The sequence below is a fragment of the Phyllopteryx taeniolatus genome, chromosome 10 (assembly GCF_024500385.1).
Source record: "Phyllopteryx taeniolatus isolate TA_2022b chromosome 10, UOR_Ptae_1.2, whole genome shotgun sequence".
NCBI classification, from domain to species: Eukaryota; Metazoa; Chordata; class Actinopteri; order Syngnathiformes; family Syngnathidae; genus Phyllopteryx; species Phyllopteryx taeniolatus.
The window spans coordinates 9,329,007-9,353,050 of record NC_084511.1 but is presented as its reverse complement, the minus strand read 5'-3'; the positions used below and the strand labels follow the sequence as shown (position 1 = coordinate 9,353,050).

Sequence of the window (24,044 nt, the reverse complement as noted above, 5' to 3'; positions counted from 1 at the left end):
ATAGATCGAGGTCGTCACAGATATACATTATGACTAGATCCAATTCCAAAAGACATGCCTCCTGTGCCTACGTGGTGGCCATGTCCAATGTGGGGCATTGACGCGGCAGCCATATGACAATTATTGACAACTCTTGTCTGTTGTACATAGACCGCAGCGAGAGAGCGGAGAAAGATAGCGGGAAGACTGCAGTGTTAACTGAGGAATACAAAACACAAGTCTCTGGAGTCTGGAACATGTGACTTTGGGGACAGTAACAGTTATTTTATTATTATTATTATTATTATTTTGTCAAGCTGTTGGGCCATGGGAACAGATTTGGAATTACAAAGCACACTAATTCCTTGCAGCTCATGAAAGCGACTCTCCTATGATGAGTACTGTATATCAGCAATGTCACCATGACCAAACACATCGGGGTAGTAAGTTTGGATGTGAAATTTTCAAGCTTTTTAAAATAATTATTCACAATAACTTCGTACTGTACTGGGCGTTTTAGGTCACGAAAAAAACTACAAAACAATTTTGCACTGTATAATAATATAGGTGCATATGGCCTCAAAAAAACAACAACAATTAAAAGTGCTTCAATGTTACGGACGATCCCCCCACTAGTCAGTTCTATCAATATTAAACTTTATATCCATACAAATAATTACACTAATACAGTACTAATAACAACAATAACTAATTATATAAATCACACCTATACCAATAGTAGTAATATTTATATTAATTAGACAAATAATACTACTACTAGTAATAAAAATACATTATGCAAAATAGTATGATACAACTTATTATACTATACTTTTACAGCGGCTACTACAACTTCTACTATTACTACTACTACTAATAATAATAATAATGAGTTGTTAGCACATCCGCCTCACAGTTCAGCAGTCGTGGGTTTGAATCCTTGGTCCAGCCTTCCTATGTGGAGTTTGCATGTTCTCCTTTTGCTTGCGAAGGCTTTCTCCAGGTTGCAGGTTGAGTAATTTGAAGACTCTAAATTGTCCTTAAGTTTGACTGTGAATGGGAATGGTTAGTGTCTGTGTTTGCACCCACCCCTTTGGTGTCCAGTCCAGGGTGTATTCCACCTCTTGGACGAAGTCAGCACACCTGTGAATCTACTGAGGATAAATGTTAAAGAAAATGGATGAAAATAATAATAAAATGATGACACTATTCACAGAAATATATTTTGTATTTTTATAATGGGTGCGGAAAGTATTCAGACCCCCTTAAATCTTTCACTTTTTTTTTTTTTATATTGCAGCCATTTGCTAAAATCATTTAAGTTCATTTTCCCCACATTAATGTACACACAGCACCCCATATTGACAAAAAAAAACAGAATTGGCCCAGTCTGAGGTTCTGAGCACTGTGGAGAAGGTTTTCGCCCAGGATATCCCTGTACTTGGCCGCTTTCATGTGTCTCGCACTGAGGAGAGGCTTCCGTCGGGCCACTCTGCCATAAAGCCCCGACTGGTGGAGGGCTGCAGTGATGGTTGACTGTCTAGAACTTTCTCCCATTTCCCAACTGCATCTCTGGACCTCAGCCACAGGCTCTTCTCCCCCGATTGCTCAGTTTGGCCGGACGGCCAGCTCGAGGAAGGGTTCTGATCGTCCCAAACGTCTTCCATTTCAGGATTATGGGGGCCACTGTGCTTTTAGGAACCTTAAGTGCAGCAGAAATGTTTTTGTAAACTTGGCCAGATCTGTGCCTCGCCACAATTCTGTCTCTGAGCTCTTCAGGCAGTTCCTTGGACCTCATGATTCTCATTTGGTCTGACATCCACGGTGAGCTGTAAGGTCTGATATAGACAGGTGTGTGGCTTTCCTAATCAAGTCCCATCAGTGTAATCAAACACAGCTGGACTCCAATGAAGGTGTAGAACTATTTTAAGGATGATCAGAAGAAATGGACAGCACCCGAGTTAAATATAAGAGTGTCACAGCAAAGAGTCTGAATACTTATGGCTGTGTGATATTTCAGTTTTTCTTTTTAAATAAATAAGCAAAAAATTCAACAATTACGTTTTTTTTCTGTCAATTTGGGGTGCTGTGTGTATATTAATGAGGGAAAAAAAATTACTTAAATGATTTTAACAAATGGCTGCAATATAACAAAGAAAACTTTCCGTACCCACTGTATTTAGTATTTGCCGCACGGTGGACGACTGGTTAGCACATCCGCCTCACAGTTCTGAAGACAGTTCAAATTGGACTTTGTCTGTGTGGAGTTTACATGTTCTCCCCTTGCCTGTGAGGGTTTTCTAAGGGTACTCCAGTTTCCTCCCCCATCCCCAAAACATGCATGGTAGGTTGATTGAAGACTCTAAATTGCCTGTAGGTGTGAATGTGAGTGTGAATGGTTGTTTGTTGATGCGTCCTGCGATTGGCTGGCAACCAGTTCAGGGTCCTGCCCACAGTTAGCTGGGATAAGCTCCAGCATACCCGCAACTTTGTACCACATGAACCTATTAAAATATTTAAAACATTTTCATGTTATTTAGAATGATATAAAATTATAAATTACAATTTCACACAATTATAAAAATTGTGTGAAAGTAAGGAATACAAACTGGACAAAACGCTAAAGAAATTACAGTTTGTTTCACATTATTGCCGTTAAATACTTGCCGTGTGTCTGCTGTCTTTTTATAATTTGAAATCATATACACATTTTTACATCCACATATTAGAACAACAGTCAAGCATAATTGTATTGCATGAATATATTATTTATTGCAGTGCTTCTCACAGTTCAAGAGCAATATTACCCTGCAATATTACTATTCAAAAGTCATGAATTCATGTTGCAAAGATAATATACATCCAGTGATAGACAACCCAGCAAATCCACCCATCCATCTATTTTCCGTACCACTTATCCTCACTCGGCTCGCCGGCGCACTAGACCCTATCCCAGCTGACTCTGGGTGAGAGGCGGGGTACACCCTGAACTGGTCGCCAGCCTATCACACAACACACATAAGCAAACAAGCATTCACACTCACATTCACACCTACGGGAAATTTAGAGTCTTCAATTAACCTACCGTGCATGTTTTTGTGATTTGGGAGGAAAGCGGAGTACCCAGACTGGTTAGTACATTTGCCTCACAGTTCTGAGGACCTGGGTTAAAAAATCTGGCCCCGCCTGTGTGGAGTTTGCATGTTCTCCCCGTGCCTGCGTGGGTTTTCTCCAGGTAGTCAGGTTTCCTCCCACATCCCAGAAAGGTTAATTGAAGAATCTAAATTGCCCATGAGTGCGAATGGTTGTTTGTTATGTGCCGTGCGATTAGATGGCAACCAGTTCAGGGTGTACCCCGCCTCTTGACCGAAGACAGCTGGGATAGGCTCCAGCACGCCCGCGACCCGAGTGAGGAGAAGTGGTACGGAAAATGGATGGATGAATGAATGTTATGTTAGGAACAGAGCTGCTTTGCTTGCACATACTATATATGGTAATTCTATGAAATATTATATATATAATTGCATAATTTATATTGATTTAATATATTTAATTTATATTAAAACACTTTAAAATGTTAATTCAATTTAAAAATATACATATAACGAAACGTAATTTCAAAAAAATCTTCAGTAATACATGTTTATGTATTTTCACTGCTCTCTTGTGGCAAACACTATTATTGCATGTTTAAACTATTAATGTGCCTTCCAGACTTTTTTTTGTGGCCTACTTACAATAGATATTTCAATACAATGCATTTTAAATGTTGTAAGATTCTATGTTAATGTTCCACATAGCTTGTCCTTATTTCCTCTTGAACCGTCATGTCATCCATCATAAACCCTTGTTGTAGGTCACCACCTTGCAATCTGTTGCCATGGCGATCTCAGGCTCCAGGCGAGACACCTCAATCTGTGAGGAAGGAGAAAAAGAGAGATTTGAAGGTGAGATTCAAATTAGAAGCAGGGTGGTGGGGGTGATGAGAGGCATCATCTGGACTGACAGGGCTCTTGACAGGTGTTGTGCATTTGACTTGGAAGTTTAAGCCCTGCAAGCTTGAATCATTAATGTGCTCGTAATGTACCTGTGACATCTGCGGGAAGAGGCTGATGGCCACAGGCAACGACAGGCCGAACGTAAGCAGACACACAACGCTGTGGATGGGCAGCATCAGTCTGCGGTTCTTCTGCAGGAAGCGCAGCCTGCAACATACAGGCAGACACTTTTTTTTTTTTTTTTTTTTTTTAAATAGAAAACGACCATGAGTGAGGCTGCGTGCGCACATCGATCCCTCAGAAGCCCGCAGTTATTTTGGGATCTACGAGGGGGGAAAAAACCTGCAGAGTACTCAGCTTCATCTTCTTATGTGAAACCACCTCAAGGTGCAATTATTCAGAATGTTCCATTATTCATTAACACAGCTCACTGCAGGGCTTTATGAAGAACCATATATATTTAATCCAAGTCAGCGTAATATTAGAATCTGTGACATTATGTATAATACCCTATTTCTGGCCCTTTAATTGACACAAAGACAATTAAACAACATTTTCCAATGTGAAAAAAAGGTCCTATTTTATAAATATCTCAGTTCACAGATGCTATTGACATTAAAGCAGTGGAGGTCTTTTCTGATGGCCTAAACACTATCAGAACCGCTGACCTACACTTCACACTTATTAAATTCTAATATGTGTTCCATGAAATTGTATTAATTTATTCCCAAGTCTATTCTCTTCATTTTCTAGCATCTCTCTTGGCTGCATTGCTTCTACTACCTGTACAGTGGTGCCTTGAGACACGAGTTCAATATATTCTGTGACTAGACTTGTCACCCAAAACACTCGGATCTTAAATCACCTTTTCCCATTGAAATGGGTGGAAATGCCATTAATCCGTTCCACCCCCCCAAAAGAACAAAACATTTCTTGCAGTGTTTTTGATACAGAAAATAACAGTCCTTAATACTTTACTTTATAAAAATATATAGTTATAATATAATAAAATAGAATGTAAACAACTTGCCGGCACGGTATGGACTGGTTAGCACATCTGCCTCACAGTTCTGGGGACCGGGGTTCAAATCCCGGCCCCGCCTGTGTGGAGTTTGCATGTTCTCCCCGTGGCTGCGTGGGTTTTCTCCGGGAACTCCGGTTTCCTCCCACATTCCAAAAACATGCGTGGTAGGTTGATTGGGGACTCTAAATTGCCCGTAGGTGTGAATGTGAGTGCGAATGGTTGTATGTTTCTATGTGCCCTGTGATTGGCTGACGACCCGTTCAGGGTGTACCCCGCCTTTCGCCTGAAGGTAGCTGGGTTAGGCTCCAGCAGCCCGCGACCCTAATGATTATAAACGGTAAAGAAAATGGATGGATGGATGTAAACAATTTGTACATCATGAGGACTTCATTGCAGGTCCTTCTGGTCTGTGCAACTTGGTCACCAGGGGGCAGTATGATACTCCTATTGAGGCAAAAATAAGAATTCAAAACTATTGTGACTCAGTAAGCTGCTATAATAGTAACCATTTTTTTTGCAGAGGATGAATATTATACAGTTGTGCCTTGAGATAGGAATTTAATCAATTATGACAATGCTCATAATTCAAAACATATCTAACAAATCATCTTTCCCAATGAAATGAATAGGAATGCCATTAATAAGTTCCTCCCAAAAGAAATTTGGGGGAAATATTTTTTTAAAAAGGCAGTGGCATTGCTGTTATTTTTAAGTCAATATTTCAGTGTAAAGAAATTATACCGGGTGATTTTAGCTCTTTTGAATATTTCTGTTTTTTAGTTAAAGGTGACCCAAAGGTTATTGTTTTAATAATTTATAGGCCTCCAAGATACAATATAACATTTATGGAGGACTTTTCAGAACTGCTGTCAGTTATTTGTACTGACTACAACTATTTTGTCATAACGGGAGACTTTAACATTCATGTGGGCAATGAAATGGAAAAAAACTCTGCTATACTAGACACATTCGACCTCTCTCAACATAATAAGAGTCCAACCCACACTCAAGGTCACATCTTAGACCTGGTCATATCAAAGGATGTTGAAATTCTATCAATTGACATTAAGGATATGGCTATTTCTGACCATTTTTGTGTATTCTTTGAATTACAGAGTCTTCCAAAAGTTCAGACAACCTCTATGTCTATTAAGAAAAGGTACATAAATGAGAGTACTGCCACTAAGTTTATGGAGACCATGGCTGTGCCACAAACTGTGAATGCTGAGACAGTTGATGAACTTTTGGATAATTTATCCCGGAAAATCTCAAATGTTATGAATGCTGTCGCTCCAAATAAAACTAAGACAATCTTGAGGCGACCTAGAACACCGTGGAGGAGCACAATGATGATAAAGACCTCTAAATCAAAGTGTAGCAAAGCAGAAAAGTAAGTGGAGAAACACTAAACTCCAAATTGACTGTGACCTCTACAGACAAAGTCTTTGTAATTTTAACCAAGTTAGTCAGGGCTAGACAGCAACACTTTTCTGAAATCATCAGTAAGAACTTCAGCAATGCTCGCACTCTGTTTGCTGTGGTTGACAAGTGCACAACCCCCCGAATCAGACAGCTCCAGAACTCCTAACAGCAGATAAATGCAATGAATTTCCTTGTTATTTTAGTGAAAAAATTACAATCCATCAGGTTAAATATTAACACAAATCAGCAAAATGATAAAATTATATTACATCTGAAGCCACCCAGGAAAAACTCTATTCCATGTCAGAATTTGATACAGTTGACCAAAAACCTGTAGAGAAAACAGTTCAGCAGCTGAAATCATCAACGAGCTGTCTTGACTCAATACCATCCGACTTTTTCAAAGCTATTGCGAAGTCTGTGCTCGCTGATTTGCAGCAAATAATAAATTGCTCACTTCAGTCCGGCGAGTTTCCTAAAGCTCTTAAAGTAGCTGACATTAAGCCTCTCATCCACGCTTTTATCTCAAGTAGACTTGACTATTGTAATGGTCTTCTGACTGGACTCCCTAAAAAGAGCATTAAACAGCTGCACCTCATTCAGAATGCTGCAGCTCGGGTTCTGACCAGAACAAAGAGGTCAGAGTATATTACTCCAATTCTAAAGTTGTTACACTGGCTTCCAGTCAGCTTTAGAATATATTTTAAAGTTCTGCTAAATCACTAAACGGTTTAGGTCCTGAATATATGAATGAAATGCTAATGGGATATAAACCCAGTAGGGCTCTGAGGTCGACAGACCTGGACAAATCTGGACGACTGAGAACATGAATAAGAGTTTAATGCTATCTCTCAACAATTCAGTACTAAATTGTTCTCGGTCTTTGCACGTTTACAGCACTAATCCTCCAACATGCATTTAGAAACAAAACACCGAAATGACTTTACAGTCCCTGAAAAGATTTTAACTGCTGAACCCATTTGAACTCTGCTGCGAGGTCTCTAAGATCACTTCAAGAGTGGTGTCTTATAGCATGTTGAAAATAAGTACGCTGTACAGTATTACAGATTATGTTATGTGGAGACAGCGTCTTTAGTGATGATTAGCATTCCAGTAGATGTGTTTATGTTCCGATAGACGTATTAGTTCTGCCCAGTCGGCCTCATTTCTTCTTCTCTCTGCATTTCTCTATAATAGTCCTTTACAGTTTACTTGTGGATTCACCAATTCACTGATTTTTTTTAACCTATCTGCCAGCATTTGGTGAAAATCTCTCGCTCTCTAATATAAAACTATTGCATTGGTGCCATGTGGTGGCATTTTGGTGCCAAGGAACTATTATGTAGTGCTTCACTGCCATCTTGTGGCATCTACAGGCAATCATAAACATTTTTGGATTACAAAACCTGGATAAAGTTTACCACACATCTGTGATTACTTTTCAACCACAGGGGCTGTGCTGAGGGAGGGCTAGTATACTTTGCATTCCTCAATATTGGTGTTCTTCATTCATTTATTTATTCAGTTGGCATTGCACTTGCTTTGAAAGACTTGATACTTCCAAAGTAGGCAGACTGGCATCAGTGAAATAGGAAGACTTGACTGGCCAATCAGTGCAATGTCTACACATACACCATATCTTCCACAGTATAGTGGGCATAACCAAGAAATCATTGTTTTCCAAGCAATCTACAAACATGGTTTTATGAAATGAAATTCACATATTGCCTGCTAACCTTACCTGACACACTCATAATACAGGCAGGAACAAATCAAAGTAATGATCAACGTTTAGCTAAGCTTGTTTTACATTTTTCTTTGTCGTTTGTTTGCTTTTGTGCTGATTCGCTAGCTAACAACCAATCAGAGTGATCAAGTATCACCGATGGGCGACACCCTTTTGTGCTGATGAGCTGATGACACGTCAGCCAATTCATGCAGCATGCACGCGTCACGTGATGCATATTGTAGTACCAATGGCTTTTAGGTAGATTTTACAAAAATTTTCTTGGCAACACTTTTTACTGTTGTCAAATAGGTAGTGTAGGTAAAATGTACCCTAAATTTTAGGGTACTTTACCTCAAATAATAATTTAAATTTTAGATGATTTACATGTATTATATTTACCTGTCTCCAAAATATTTGTTTCAGTGTAGTTTTGTTTAAATCTTCAGGTTGACCAAAAATGTAATGCAATAATAATTGCAGCCAACCCTCCCCATTTGCAGTTGGCTAAATAAAGGTCCACTATTTGCGGAAATGGGGTATTTAAAACAGACCTTAGTGCTACAGTGAAAGGTAAACATTACCTGTATGGTTATTTATTTTATTTTTTTACAAACTGTCATTGGTTTTTGTGACAATAAAAGATTACATTGAGTTAATCTGTTAAACTACAGATGGACCTCATTTTCCCTCGCCCGGACGCGGATCACCGGGGCCCCTCTCTGGAGACAGGGCCGGATATGGGACACGATGGTGAGCATCTGGTGGCCGGGCCTGCACCCATAAGGCCCGGCTGGGCACAGCCCGAAAAGACAACGCCCTTTCCATGGGCTCACTACCTGTGGGAGGGACCAAGGTAGATGGGTGGAGTGTGGGCTGAGCGGCGGCCAAAATCGGGGACCTTGGCGCTCTAACCCCCGACTACAGAAACCGGCTCTTGGGATGTGAAACGTCACCTCTCTGCCAGGGAAACAGCCTGAGCTGGTGTGGAAGGTTGAGAGAGGGGTTGGACTCTTTTCACTCTGGAGTTGCCCACGGTGAGAGGCGACGAGCAGATGCAGATATACTGATTGCCCCACGTCTGGGTGCCGGTGCCAAGTACTATGATTATTTGCATTTAATGTATTTAGTTTATATATTAGAGGGTGTGCACCATCTGTAGGTGTGAATGTGAGTGCGAATGGCTGTTTGTCAATTTGTGCCCTGCGATTGGATGGAGACCAGTTCAGGGTGTAGCCTGCCTCCCGCCCGAAGTCAGCTGAGATAGGCGTCAGCACACCCGCGACCGTAGTGAAGAAAAGCGGTTCACAATAGATGGAATGGGTGTGCGCCCTTGTGCAATCACATGATTTTTTTTTATCTCTCCTCTCTAAAACAAAAATAATTAAAAAATATATATATATCAAATGAGTAGGACAAATTCTAGGTCAAAATAATGGTGGAAAAAATTTAATAATGATTCATCTTGGTCTAATTTCTTTTACATCACAAAAATACTGGCATTTGAACACAGGTGTGTAGACTTTTTATATCCACTGTATAAGACGATTTCCTGGTGCCGATTTTGCCTTAATTTGTCATGTTATAAAGATTTAATGTATCGTTTGTTATTTTATAAAGATTTTATTTATTTGTTTTCGATTATTATAAGTTATTTGGCTACTCTATACCCACCTCTGTGTATGTGTACCAACCTCTCTATATAGGACATGATGATGGGGGGCAGCACAAAGATGGGCATGGGGAGGACCACACGTGTGAACGCCGTCTCTGCGATGGCCTGCAGGACGACAGCATTGTGCACACGCTTCGTTTCATACGCACATTTAATTCCCTCTGTCAGGAGAGCAGATGGCAGCTGAGTGACGTGAGCGGGAAATAATTCATTTCATCGGCCACCTTCGAAATTGGCACTTACATGCGTAGCAGCAATTTTGGAGGAGCCCACCACATTCCCGTTGGCGTCGAGCACGTCAATCCCTTCGGACAGCTCGTTGTGTCTCATCAGGACCACGTTGCAAATGTTTGCACTTGCTGAGCATAAAATTTGGAAAATGACATTAAATTACGTGGCCTATAATGCAAATGAATAAAGGGGTCAAATTTAGGGGTAACCTACTGCACAGAGAAAAAGACAACTGTGACTGTGACTTACGCTAATTCTGATGCTTTAAGAACGTACCAACTGCTGGAAAAGGGACAAATCTCTGTATTAGCATTCTGGTGGCAGGACTCAGTTTATTGGCCTTCTGAAGAAGCACATTCAGTCCCACCTACCACACATTAAAAAATACTTTTAATACACATGACACTCAACATTGCATACATACTATATCTAGCCTGAATAGTTGCAATTTGCAAATTAGCCTATTCACGGGTATTTTTTGGGGAGGAAACATATTCTCCGTTATTTGCTGAAACACGAGCTTATTTGCTGCTTTTGTGCTGAGACCAAGGGCACGTCTCACATAAAAATATTGTTTTGGGACAATCTGGTGACACCTTGGTGTCAAGCACCTATATTGAACTGATGGGAGACATTTATTCAGACCATAGCTTTGTCTAAGAGGGGAAAAAAGTGCTTTGCGCCATCTTGTGGCATCTATAGACAATTACAAAAGATTTTCGCTATTTGCGTCAGGGCGCAAATTACGAATAATTCCTTCAAGGTAGAGTACGCATTTTTCAAACTGCTAGCAAGATTTGAATGTAGCCTCACTTCAGCTCTCCGCCCCTCTGCCCTCACGTCTCCGACTAAAGCCGCACCCCTCCCTAACATGAATTGTATGTTACATTGTTTACACTTGTTTTGTCTTATATCTGTCCAATTCTTTCTTTTTGACTTTTGTCGGCCAAATAAAAAAAGTCTGTGCGAGCCTGCTGTGTGTACAAAATGAGAGGCTGGTGTGTCACACACACCACATATGCCCGTGTATGTGTTCAAACAAGTGATTGACATCTCTCCAGTAACACATTCTGTTTCTACAGTCTCTGATAGGCTGTTCCTGTCACACCATAGAAGTTTGATAATATTCTACAGTCAGGACATACAGACAGTTTTACATATATGACAAAAAAATATTATTTTTTTAATTTAACACTACCTTTAATACCATATTTTAAACCAAAAAATATAGAATCGGAGATGCCACCCCCTATCATTACCTTTCAGGAACATTCTGAACATTTTGATTTTGTCAAAAAAAAGTGTCAGAGCCAAAACAAACACACCCTGAAAGACTCCAACAAGGCTATTTTTACTATGAAGTATTAAATTCACTTATGATTACCTAAATTCGAATTTAATTTTAACAATACCTAAAGTGAATTTAGCATGCAAATTTTCCTCTCCAGAACATTTTTTACTCATCCGCAACAGTGGAACATATGGTCCGTAACAAAATACGGAGAAATCAGAACACTTGGCATCTCTGAACTACACTGAACAAAAATATCAATGCAACACTTTTGTTTTTGGTCCCATTTTTTGTGAGCTGGACTCAAAGATCTAAAACCTTTTCTACATACACAAAAGGCCATTTCCCTCAAATATTGTTCACAAATCTGTCTAAATCTGTGTTTGTGAGCATTTCTCCTTTGTCGAGATAATCCATCCGACCTCACAGGTGTGGCATATGACTATGCTGATTAGACAGCGTGATTATTGCACAGGTGTGCATTAGGTTGGCCACAATAAAAGGCCACTCTGAAATGTGCAGTTTTGCTTTATTGTCAGTAACTGGCGTGACCACCATTTGCCTCACGCAGTGCAACACATCTCCTTCGCATAGAGTTGATCAGGTTGTTGATTGTGGCCTGCGGAATGTTGGTCCACTCCTCTTCAATGGCTGTGCGAGGTTGCTGGATATTGGCAGGAACTGGAACACACTGTCGTATACGCCGATCCAGACCATCCCAAACATACTCAATGGGTGACATGTCTGGGGAGTATGCTGGCCATGCAAGAACTGGGATGTTTTCAGCTTCCAGGAATTGTGTACAGATCCTTGCAACATGGGGCCGTGCATTATCACGTTGCAACATGAGGTGATGGTCGTGGATGAACGGCACAACAATGGGCCTCAGGATCTCGCCACGGTATTTCTGTGCATTCAAAATGCCATCAATACGGTAAAATGCAGCTGTGTTCGTTGCCCATAACATACGCCTGCCCATACCATAACCCCACCACAACCATGGGCCACCCGATCCACAACGTTGACATCAGCAAACCGCTGACCCACATGACGCCACAGATGCTTTCTGCCGTATGCCCTGAACAGTGAAAACTGGGATTCATCCGTGAAAAGAACACCTCTCCAACGTGCCACACGCCATCGAATGTGAGCATTCACTCAAGTCAGTTACGACGACGAACTGCAGTCACGTCGAGACCCCGATCAGGACGACGAGCATGCAGATGAGCTTCCCTGAGACGGTTTCTGACAGTTCGTGTAGAAATTCTTTCGTTATGCAAACCGATTGTTGCAGCAGCTGCAGGGTGGCTGGTCTCAGACAATCTTAGAGGTGAACATGTTGGATGTGGAAGTCCTGAGCTGGCATGGGTACACGTGGTCTGCGGTTGTGAGGCCAAATTGTCTTTAACGCTTTTGGAGACGGCTTATGGTAAAGAAATGACAATTCAATTCACAGACAACAGCTCTGTTGGACATTCCTGTAGTCGGCATGCCAATTCCACACTCCCTCAGAACTTGGCCATCTGTGGCATTGTGCTGTGTGATAAAATTGCACCTTTCAGAGTGGCCTTTTATTGTGGCCAGCCTATGGCACACCTGTGCAATAATCAAGCTGTCTATTCAGCATCTTGATATGCCACACCTGTGAGGTGGGATGGATTATCTCGACAAAGGAGAAATGCTCACTAACACAGATTTAGACAGATTTGTGACCAATATTTGTGTATGTAGAAAAAGTTTTAGATCTTGGAGTCCAGCTCACGAAAAATGGGAGCAAAAACAAAAGTGTTCCGTTGATATTTTTTGTTCAGTGTATGATCCCAAAAACAATTTAATACCATTTCAAAATCATTTTACAACATCCATCCATCCATTTTCCGTACTGCTTATCCTCACTAGGGTCGGGGGCCTATTCCAGCTGACTCTGGGTGAGGGCTGATCGCCAGCCAGTCGCAGGGCACATACAGTATAAACAACTATTCACACTCACAGTCAAACCTATGGGCGATTCAGTCATCAATCAACCTACAATGAATGTTTTTGGGATGTGGGAAGAAAGCTGAGTACCCGGAGAAAACCCACGCAGGCACGGGGAGAGCATTCAAACTCCATAAAGGCGAGGCCGGATTTGAACCCGGGTCCTCAGAACTGTGAGGCAGACGTGCTAACCAGTTGTCCGCCTTGCCGCCCATTTTACATTATTACCCTTAAAAATGAATGGCTTACAGATTATTTGATTTGAGAAACGAAAAATGCACTGGAAGTGCCCATGTATATTATTTACTGATTGATTGATCAAATGATTGATTTGAACATATAAACAGAACAGATAGATAGATAGATAGATAAAGAAAAAAACATGCACTAACAACTCAGGCTAAATTTAGCCCCTCACGAACACACAAACTTCAATACTTCTTTGACACCAATTCCTATTTAGGTAGGGCTTTGGTAGCATCTTGTGGCATCTTATGATGTTTCAGAAATAGCACAAAAACCTCAAATAGATGAGTTTTTTCAGCGAATAACTGGTGATAGGTTCCAGAGAAAAATGCGCATAGGTGAATTTGCAAATAACAAACAGCATTTCAAGTAGTCTTTAAATAGTGTGGATGATGGTTTAAATGCTACAACAGAGACTCACAGCAATAGACACAGCACTGGTCACAGCTCCAAAATAACCTTGCAGGAATCTGGACGTTGGTGTTGGCTGAAAAGCATAACGACCAATACATGGATTTCATTTATAAACGTATCATGAGTGCAAATCCAGAATTGTGTTGTTTACCTTTGAGGCATTGCGGTTGGCGTAGTTGACACAAGCATTGTGACTCTGATTCAGCCACTGGAGGAAAGGAAGGACTTGTGACCAAATGTTGGATGGACGGACGAATGGACAGACCGCGAGATAAATAGGTAGATAGACACGGACCGATTTCACAAGATGAGATATTTTGACGGACAGGCGTATCAACAAATACAAACTAATGATTTAAAATACAGCTCACCATTACATAAATTCTGGTTGTAATTTGTGAGAGTCCTATCACCTGTGCATGTTTTTCTTCAACGAACCGGCCGGTCTCAGCTTGTGTTTCATACCATGGCATGTTGTAAGGTGGCACATCGTAGACAGGCTTAGAAAATGATGCATTTCTCTCTTTCACTGTTTCTATTTCACGTGTGCTTTTATTATAATTGAGGATAGACATATTTCCACGTTTGTAGCATCCATACAGCTGTATAAAATGACTGCCGTGTCACGAGTGTCGTAATGTTGTATCAAACGACTTCTATGATAAACGAAGTTCTCGTTAGCATTTGCCATGCATTATTAGACACAACACATTTTGGCAATGAAGATGGAGTTTCCCTTCACGCCACTGACCTCATTCCTCCTTGCTAGTCCCAAGGTCCCGCCGGTAGGAAACTTTTAAAGTGGCGTCGATCCAGCTACCAAGGCTAACCGGCATTCTCATCAACCACCAGCTTTTTTTTTTTTTTTTTTTTTTGTGTACTCTTGGACCCACGCAGTCTTCATAGACTGTGTTTCTTTGTTGGCTGGACATTTCACTGCTTCGCAAAGCAATAATAAACAATGCTGCAGAATTCTGTGGGTTTTTTTTTTTTTATTGGAATGCCCTCAGAATGGCTATTGTTTTGAGGTGTATGAATAATAACGATGAAGAACCAAAGCAATTTCAAGAGGGTCGTAATAAATAGTAAGAAATAGAAAGATATGTTAAGGATATGCACGTTTGTTTACCTGCCAAATAATGGTGGACACCACAGTCTGATTCGGCAGAAGAAGGCCGATGACCTACAGCAGATGAAAGTCAGAGAAGACGAGCTTATTTTGGAACAAAGTTAAGTCCAAAATGTATCTTCCCTCGTCAAAAAAATGAGCATGAGAATGACATCAGTGGTTAGCCGAAGCCCGTGATGAAAGAAATAACAACACATGACTTACAATGGGCGTTCCGAATGGTACGTAACCTGCGCAGGCCAGAAAATAAACAACACTGAGCAAACAGAAGGAAAAGAACATGAACGACTTCTGGAAAGATCTTCATTTTCTCGTACCTGACATTCGGAACGGCATGAAGATCTTGTCGCCTGTGTCGGGATGAATGATGGCCTGAGATGACACCATGACAGGATGACATCATCAACATGTAACTGGCCCAATAATGCTTGAGGGACCTTACCACTTAGGACTCACCTGTTTGATCTTTTGGGCTTTCCACAGCTTCATGAAGCAGGGAAATGGAAGCATATGTACATCTTAAATTAAGCAGGAAGAAGTGTCTATATTTCTATTAAAATGTTAATCCTGTGTCACTTCCACATGATGAAGACTCACTTGAAGATTGGAGATTCCTGGTGGGAGTGTTCCATGTTTAAAGTCATCCAGGAGACTGATGCTCTCTTTAAGTTGTTTCTACATTCAATAAAATGACAAAGAGATGGTGCTTTGGTAAAATGTGCAAAAATATCTTATATTGATTTATTTGGGAGGGTTTCGCTTCACTTTATCCCACGTAAGAAAAAAGTAGACGTTCTCGATTCAGTCTGAAAAAAAATAAATACATAAAATTACCGATAAAGGTAGTCTTTACAAAAATGTAGTAGATTTTCGCAGGTAGAGTTATAAGAAAGCCAAGGACTCTAAACTCTACAATATTGTACTTCATTAAACATTTTTTAGTGATAACATAATCATAATCAGAATCAGAATCATCTTTATTTGCCAAGTATGTCCAAAACACACAAGGAATTTGTATTCCGGTAGTTGGAGCCGCTCTAGTACAACAGACAGTCAACTTACAGAACACTTTGGAGACATAAAGACATTGACAAAAAACAATTGTGCAAAAAGATGCCGAGTCCTCTAGCACTTAGAGCAGTTCGAAGGATTAATATTGCAATTAATATTCTATTAATTAAATAGAATGTAAAAAAACTTTTTGCATCATGATTAATTTTGCCGACCGAACGGCAGGATAATGTCGTCATACAAAAAAAATGAATTAAATCACATCAAATGTATTTATATAGCACTTTTCCTACATCAGAATGCAACAATAAGTGCGTTACAGAAATAAAAAACGGACAATTAAAATGGCAAGAAACACAAGACCTACCCACCCCCATATACAAACACAAAACACGCCCACATGAACACACAAACCCATGCATACACACACATAGCACATCCAATTTATTAATATAGAGACATCGTGACTCTGTGTGTGCGTGAAAATTCTGACTATTACAGCATCGTTCATTTCCTAAAGAGAAGACAAACTAATAATTATATTTATTATAGTAATAAAGCAGACTTTTTATCTTTGTGTTTCCTCCAAATAAGACATTTGCAAACATCATATTTTACTTTGAAAAACAATTAAACATTTTTGCTTATTTTCTGACGTGACAGACCAAACTGCTAACTGAATCATAATGAATTTATGTTTGTGCATTTTTTGCACTGTCAAATTGAAATAATGTCCTGTTTTTTTTAAAAAGGAGGGATATTTTACAAAGTTTTTTTAATCCGATTAATCAATTATTAAAATAATTGTTTGTTGCAGCCCTACTTTAAACATGTAAGCATGAGTAGTTGTTAAAAATATGTTTTCCACGCTATTTTTGAATCTTTATTGTTCTTCACTTTTGCAAAATATGGATGGATGGAATTTTATTTTATTACATTACATTCTTAAGAGACTAATATTGCTTTTATGAGTTCAAGAAAAAAAAACTGTGGGCATGTAGATTTTATAGGGGGAGTTTATATTGTAAATACACAAACGTAGCTTTACCTCAGATACAAAGAGTGTGCTTGGGTCGATGATGTCAACGAAATGTCTCAGCCGGCCGAGAAAGGAACCCTGGAACAGAGACACATTTCAACTCATCCAGTAGCAACACTTGATAAAATAGTCTGTACGACATTTGAATTCAGAATTCCACCAAACATTTCTGGGAAAAAAAATATGCGTCTTAAGCTCAGCATTTGCATGCAGAAGGGGAGCCTTTTTAAAAGGTAGCTGGAGCTGAGGGTCAAGCATCCTTCTTTCCCCCCCCCCCCCTTTTTTTTGTGTGTTGCCTTCACTGTCCCCCATCAGCTCTTGCCAACTGCAAAGCGTGAGTGCCAGCAGCCTGAACAGGCGCAATAATAGCGCCCAGAGCCCGTTTGGCAAACCAGATGGACGAAAACAAGGCAGCTTCAATTAGACGTCGTGGAAGATCATCACTGCAAATAGGGCGGAACAAACCTTATTTTACACCATTTTAATGATCATTCCTGCAAATGACTGTCAACGACCTTCACGGCTGCTACTCAAGTGTAATAAAATACTCTATGATGCCTTCACTAGTCTCGCCCTTCCATGTTGTTGCTGGAGGAAACGGGCTCCATGCGAGGAGCCGGCTTTAATTATGCATGAGTTTCAGCTCTCTGGGGACAACACAACAAGGCTTGCACAGACGTAGAGCAACACACTGCGCACACAAACCGCGGCGAGATTTAGCGCTGATTCAAGGACTGGCCTCATTTTTAGCAGCGACATGTGACAAAGTAAAAATGTGCCTGATGCGTACACAGAAATACAAATGTAAAAAAACAAAACAAACACAAAAAAGTGTTATATTAGTTTTTCATTGTCATTTGAGCAGGATTACACAAAAACAATTTCAACTTTGTGGAATAGTGAGGCAAGTGTCTTTGCATATATACACGTACAAAGTACATCGTACATGATCACATTACACAAGTGCATGGAAGATAAGTGAGGTCTTGCCTGAAGAAGAAGTGTCAGAACTTTTTTAAATGTTTACATTCGTGAGAAATGCAATCAAATTTCTTGCAGTACGGTTACCTCATGATTAGCAAGTCTGGCTCAGAGTTGAGAGTTTCAGGTTCAAAGCTCGGCTCCGACTTCCTGTGTGGAGTGGAGATGATTGCATGTTTTCCCCATACTTGCCTGGTTTTCTCGTTTTGGGTACTCTGGCTTCCTCGCACATTCCAAAAGCATGCACGTTAGGTTCATTGAAGACATTAAATTGTCCTAGGTGTAAATGAGTGTGATTGTTTGTCTACATGTGCTCTGCGGTTGGCAAAGAGTCCAAGGTTTACCCTGTTTCCCAAAGTCCAGCTCTCCCGCAACCCAAACACTATAAAAAATAGATGGATATTTCCCTCAAAATGTTCTTAACTCCTGTTTCCATACCAGTGCTGTATTGATACGCATGGGTGTAACTCAACTTCCCATACATGATGTCATTGTCTCCCTTCTATAGACAGCAAACTAGTTGAGTGTGCCTCACTGCCTCTGCTGGTTGCCAGCCAAGTAGCACACTCCATTTTGCCTCAATAACTTTTCAAAAGGATTAATCAATTCAACACAAGCAGTAAAGTTATTAAAAATCAGTTAATTGACCAATCCATTATCCATAATAATAATCCATCCTCATGCATGCTCAGGACACAACGAATATTGAATCAACCTGCACTGTCATGTGTTGATCGAATAAGGCCAGACAAAGGAAGTGTCTTCTTTGTACTTTGCTCAGTGGCGCAGAAGGTAAATAATTACCACAGGCTGCTGCTGAATCAGCGAAAAAGCAAGAATTTAAAACGTGACGGTCACTTTCATAAAGCTGACCAATGCAAATGTCACTTCACTTGAATCAATTTGCGACGATGAAAAATTGAGTAATGGGATTCATTCAATGGAGAAGAGCTGCTCATCAATCTAAGGCAGACACGTCAAGCTCTCGGCGCGCGGGCCGGCAGTGACCCGCGCAGCAATTTCGTCCGGCCCGCAGGATCGATTTCTACTCAGCATGTACACGTAATTCCATGAGCAGGAATACTTTTCAGATTCTTTTGCCGTGAGTTTTCATTAACGTGATCTGCGTTACATGAGTGTTGATTCGAAGTTTTGACAAAGATGAAAATGTTCCTTGTGGTTGTTACAGTGCAAATATGACTGCAAAAAAGTGTTTTTCGCTGTTGAAAATCACGTGAATAGGATTCGGACACAATAGAAAACTATATCGACGTGATTCATTACGATTATTCTTGTTGTCTTTGAAGTTTGAAGTACAGCAAATCTGACGATGGGCTTGCTCTCAGTGTCAGAGGCCTGAGACAGAAAATGAGTTTGACACCCCTGATCTTGGGCGTGGGTTGGGGGTGGAAAGTCGGGTAATTTTATTCTATTATGGGATAATTAGGTTTTCACAAAGATTGCTGAGGGCCATACTAAATTCATGAGCAAATAACCATTTATCTGTACTGCTTAGTCTGACTATGGTCATGGGTGAGCTGGACTGGTTGCCAGCCAATCAATGGTGTAATTAATTTTTATCAATGTATCAATTTTTATTCCCATGATCCAACTGGATCGATCTGCCTGTAAACATCTCGTCCTGCCTGCCCCTCCGGCTGCTTTATCAACATACATGTACACCTGGACTTACGAGTCATGTCGCGTCAATTTTGTGACCCAACTTATGTGTTTTTCGAGATATGAGCAATCGCTGTGGTGATTTTTATTTTTTGCTTGGACATGAGCAACAATTTTAGATATAAGGTCTAACTCAGCAAACTCAACTCACTTTACAACAAGGAGCATTTCGGCAGATAGTGAACAATTTTTCAAACAAGACGCTTTATTGACGCTCTCAGTTGAAGTTTACTAACAAAACATAAAACAAACACCTGATGTGTACGTCGCCAAACCACATCAAATAGCTTGAGGAAAGTCGAGTAGATTGATGCTACCACCTAATGCAAAATGCCATAAACAGCCGAACGGATATTTGACCACAAACAGTACAGCCACACACATAGACAAACCATATAACAAGACTCGCAGGAATATATTCTTTATCCTCTGCAACAAGACTAATATAATTGCTGCTTATTTAGTCACTTAGTTGTGCAACTTCTCGTCATTTATACTTGCAGGTCTATTTTAAACTGTCCCCTGGTGGCCAAGGCGGAGACACAAGAATGAGCACAACGTGGGGTTAAAACAGATTAATGGCATTTCCATTCATTTCAATGGGGAAAGATGATAGGAGTGTTTTGGGTCGCAAGTGTGTGCACAGAACAAATTTAACACGTATGTACCTCCTTGACACCAGTGACTACTTTTCTAAAGCTTTTGGGCGTTACATAATGAGCACAAAATTTGTAAATAGGGGACTCTCAGCAAATAGCCGAGGATAGAATTAGTGAATAGTGAACTGTGTTCAAAACGTATTCATTTCATTTCATATGATGAATAAGACAAAAGAAAGTTCAATTTGCATTACAAGGGAAATCTGCCCCATCGGCCATTATTCACTAATTAATTGTCCGGACGTTCAATTTCGTGTTTCTGCCAAAAAAAAAAAAAAAAAAAAAAAAAGTTGTAAAATTTGTAAAAAAAATAAAGCGAACAAAAGTAGAAGCGGGCAAAGTGGGAAGCATATCCCGAGCAAAACAGAGGGTGAGCAGGACGAAGATGCTTGTTTGCCCACCCGAGGACCCCTCCTCCTCTTTCTCCATTACGATGAAATCAAATGTCACAATCAGATAAGAAAGATAACGATCCGGCTTACCTGGTCGTAGCGCGACCCTCCGAGCTGGAAAGCAGGACAAGCCGCAGCCTCCGCCATGACAACCCAGTTATTTTGTATTCATGAATCCGGAGCCCGCGGTCTTCAAGTACAGCTAACTCCTCTTCGTTGGTTGAAAGTAGTGGAAGGGGAGGAGAAGAGAAAAAAATAAAAATAAAAAAATAAAAAGCTTGCTTTAGGCCGCAAAACCTGCTGGGAACTGTAGTCCGCACGCGTCCGCCGCCGCTAGCTTAGCAACAGAGCGTGACTGCGCCTCCCAAGTGATCGATGACGGGCAGCGGGCTGTTGCATGACTGCCGCGCGATCGATCGCGCTGCTCTGACAACATCTGACGGAGAGCCCGGAGATGTATAATAATATCATAAAACATTTCTGGCTCATAAAAGAAAAACATATGAATCATTTTCCCGGGTAGCTCCTGCTCCGGGCAGGTGCACCAAAATTGTTTTCACACTTCTTTTCAAACCAGGTCATACACAAATAATGAGCGAAAAAATATTTAGATATATATATATATATATATATGATGAGTAAATAATTTAGAAAAAGTTGGTGTGAAGAGAAACTAAAATAATGCCCCTGAAACAAAAATCACGTCAGTAATTTCGTGTAGTTGTGACTCAGGGTTGGTCCCATCACAGAGGCATTCATGTGATTTGTTTGGCACCATTTTTACTGATCAAACCTCCTCATTTTTTTTGGGGATCCAGGCTTGGGAGCGACCATAGCTGGGTATTGGGGCATTGGCCAGGAATCGAATCAGCACCGTTTGTACAGAAGGCAGCAGTTTGTGCCACTGCACCTCCAGTGCACTTCAATTATTCCAGAAATAACAACACACCACCACACCTTTTACATAATGCACATTTTATCAAAACCAGTAATTGCGTACAGCATGTCAGGTTGCTTGCTCGCTATTGTAACTTATTGTTATTTAGCTTGCAGCTAAAGTAGACCGCTGTCCCATTTGTCCCTCCAGTTCGACGCTGCTCTGACAGCGCTTGTTCTGATTAGGATTGCCACTCACACTCACATTCGCACCGACTGCCAATTTTAAGTCTTCAATCAACCTACCATGCACGTTTATGGTTTGCAGGAGGAAGCTGGAGTACCTGGAGAAAAAAGGCGAGTTTTGCTGTCAAGGCGCGTGCACGGAATGGTTGTGGGGAGTTGGACAGGCCCCAACGAAGCCGTCAGGTTCGCCGCACGTGGGTGCACACGGCAGAGACACTGCATCCCAAATAACATCTTACACTTCAGGGAAAATCTTTGTTTTTTTTCGGGTTTGTAAGCAAAAGCTTGATGGCCGACTACACGCTGTAGTGGTAGAAATGGGCCAAGTTATTATCAATAACGAGATGCCAGTGAAGGCTCTCGATACTTACTATATAGTGGCGAGGGCCGACTCGTGCCGTTCCCTGGTTGCGTCAGCGTGCCCGTTTTAGCCCCGACCCAGAAAAAATCCGGACAGCTGAGAAGGTGAAAGTTTTGTGCTATATTTCAACAGTTCAGTGCTAAATTGTTCTCAGTCTTTACACGTTTTCAACACTTACCTTCCAACATATTTAATGTGTTTAGAAAAAAAGACAGGGAAATTGCTTTGCAGGGTCTCTAAGTTTTCCGTTTATTGAGATGCACTTGACCCGATTGAGTTGGGAGGACAACATCTTTGAGGTTGCACGCCCTGATATTGATCAGTAGGGGATGCCGCAATGAGCGCTCCCTCTAGTGGTCGATTCACACGATTACAAGAGTCACACTTGATTCGATCGGTAAAGCGATGCAGGGGGCTGTGAGAGGTCAATGCGTTACACACGAGAACAGTCTTGTATGGAAATAACTGAACTAGCATGGTTGCTTTTTATTTTTTGTTTGTTTTAGTTTTACAGTGACGTGAAAGAATATTACTGACTTGTCCCATCACAAACAAGTAGATTATTTTTTTTTTTAAATACAGTGAAATATCCAAAGTTGAACGAAATTTGTTCAGTGACACAATTTTAATTTTTTAACTTTTTTTTTTTTGCATTTGTCTACATTCTATTTACCTTAGCATCTACTTAAGTAAAACAATCGATATTTATTTAAATGTACAGTATTGTAAAGTCTGTACTAAATTTGCATTTACAAGAACTTTATTTACATGGAACCAAGTGCTGCACATAACGAGAACAAATAGTAACAATATAAATAATATAATATTGTTGTTGTATTATTGTTATATTATTGTATTATTTTACATGAAAATGCTCCATTAGAATTTGAATGTGACAAACAGCCAACTACTGCAACTTGTTCTTGTAAGCTTTTTGTCATATTCTTTTTTTTTTTTTGGCTGTTGTTATTAACTGCATGCATGTAATTATATTGTGTCAACAGGGAAGTAGTAGTCATTGGAAGACCTAATGCATGTCTCTGTCTACTAAATCCTAAAATTGACTTTCACATGTGGGAAGACTTATTCAGAGGTTTGGCCGTGGCGCCGTCACTTGTGTCTGGAGCGCACCTGCAGCAGCGTGGGCGTCTGCTCCATGATGCGCAGCAGCAGGTTGTCGATGTAGTCCTCCAAGTCACGGAGCTGCGCCTTGACCTTCTTCAGCTCTGCCTCGCATTTCTCCAGTTGCGCCCGCTGACACTCGGAAGCCGCCTGCTGCTTGTCCATGTCCATGTCCTGCTGCAGCAGCAAGGAGATGAGCTCCATGTTAGTCAGGTGCTCATACAGGGCCGACCTGTCATCTGTGGGCTCCTGTGGGGGACACACAAAAGAGGAAGACCTGTCAAAACAGTTTTGACCTTCAAGCATAGATCGTAAGGCTGATTTAGCCCTACTTCCTGCAGCTCATGTTACATTTTGCACTTCTTTGTATTCCATCCAATTACAGGCCAGTACAAAAACAAATTATACCGAAGTTATCTAAAAGGTGAGTTTGAAATTAAAACAAACAAAAAAAAATTGTCATATTTACTGAAACTGTCAGGATAAACCTGACAGTAGTTCATTAATAAAGTAATCCGTGAACAAAATTCAGCTCTTCATACTCCTTTAATATGATTCTTAAGAA

The 24,044-nt window shown here is 40.6% G+C and overlaps 3 protein-coding genes across 14 annotated transcripts in view; all 3 read right to left on the bottom strand.

The window, feature by feature from the left end:
• smyd5 (SMYD family member 5) overlaps positions 1–1,120 on the bottom strand; it is a 30,473-nt gene extending 29,353 nt beyond the window's left edge. Inside the window, exon 1 of one of the 2 annotated variants that reach the window (XM_061788455.1) lies at positions 1,069–1,120. The gene's annotated coding sequence lies outside the window, so the exon portion shown is untranslated. The remainder of the gene's footprint in view (positions 1–1,068) is intronic. The other variant, XM_061788454.1, reaches the window with a different exon arrangement.
• Positions 1,121–2,726: 1,606 nt separating this feature from the next.
• sfxn5b (sideroflexin 5b) lies at positions 2,727–21,084 on the bottom strand. Of its 7 annotated transcripts, none has more exons than XR_009790607.1 (14): positions 20,965–21,084; positions 17,172–17,240; positions 15,710–15,787; positions 15,569–15,595; positions 15,430–15,484; positions 15,317–15,342; positions 15,113–15,166; positions 14,135–14,191; positions 13,991–14,056; positions 10,332–10,422; positions 10,068–10,183; positions 9,844–9,929; positions 4,067–4,168; positions 2,727–3,894 (listed from the first exon to the last, which is right to left on the bottom strand). XR_009790607.1 is itself a non-coding variant. In XM_061788457.1 (14 exons), exons 1-14 carry the CDS (start codon positions 21,019–21,021, stop codon positions 3,817–3,819), a joined length of 978 nt encoding a protein of 325 aa, XP_061644441.1. In that variant the 5' UTR covers positions 21,022–21,084; the 3' UTR covers positions 2,727–3,816. The 7 variants fall into 7 exon arrangements, 4 of the variants coding, with proteins under 4 accessions (XP_061644441.1, XP_061644443.1, XP_061644442.1 ...); XM_061788457.1 differs by having other exon boundaries at positions 4,067–4,184; XM_061788459.1 differs by lacking the exon at positions 20,965–21,084 and adding an exon at positions 18,231–18,376 and having other exon boundaries at positions 4,067–4,184; positions 15,569–15,630.
• The window catches only part of rab11fip5b (RAB11 family interacting protein 5b (class I)), a 24,523-nt gene continuing 21,443 nt past the window's right edge, over positions 20,965–24,044 (bottom strand). For 3 of the 5 annotated variants that reach the window (XR_009790599.1, XR_009790601.1, XR_009790600.1), the window contains 3 exons: positions 23,489–23,728; positions 22,368–22,453; positions 20,965–21,085 (listed from right to left, as the gene is read on the bottom strand). Coding sequence is in view for 1 of the 5 variants with exons in the window: in XM_061788448.1 (XP_061644432.1) it covers positions 23,468–23,728 (261 nt within the window). In the remaining 4 variants the exon portion in view is untranslated. Of the gene's footprint in view, positions 21,086–22,367; positions 22,454–22,577; positions 23,729–24,044 lie in introns of those variants that run through there. The other 2 variants (XM_061788448.1, XM_061788447.1) reach the window with 2 other exon arrangements.

Excerpts from the sequence above, each read along its gene's own strand:
- sfxn5b (XM_061788457.1), bottom strand. The coding sequence starts at position 21,021 with ATGGCGGAGGCTGCGGCTTGTCCTGCTTTCCAGCTCGGAGGGTCGCGC. Across the intron at positions 17,241-20,964 it reads GAGGGTCGCGCTACGACCAG|GGTTCCTTTCTCGGCCGGCT; the intron begins GTAAGCCGGATC and ends TCTCTGTTCCAG. Across the intron at positions 9,930-10,067 it reads CCAAAATTGCTGCTACGCAT|GCCATCGCAGAGACGGCGTT; the intron begins GTAAGTGCCAAT and ends GTCGTCCTGCAG.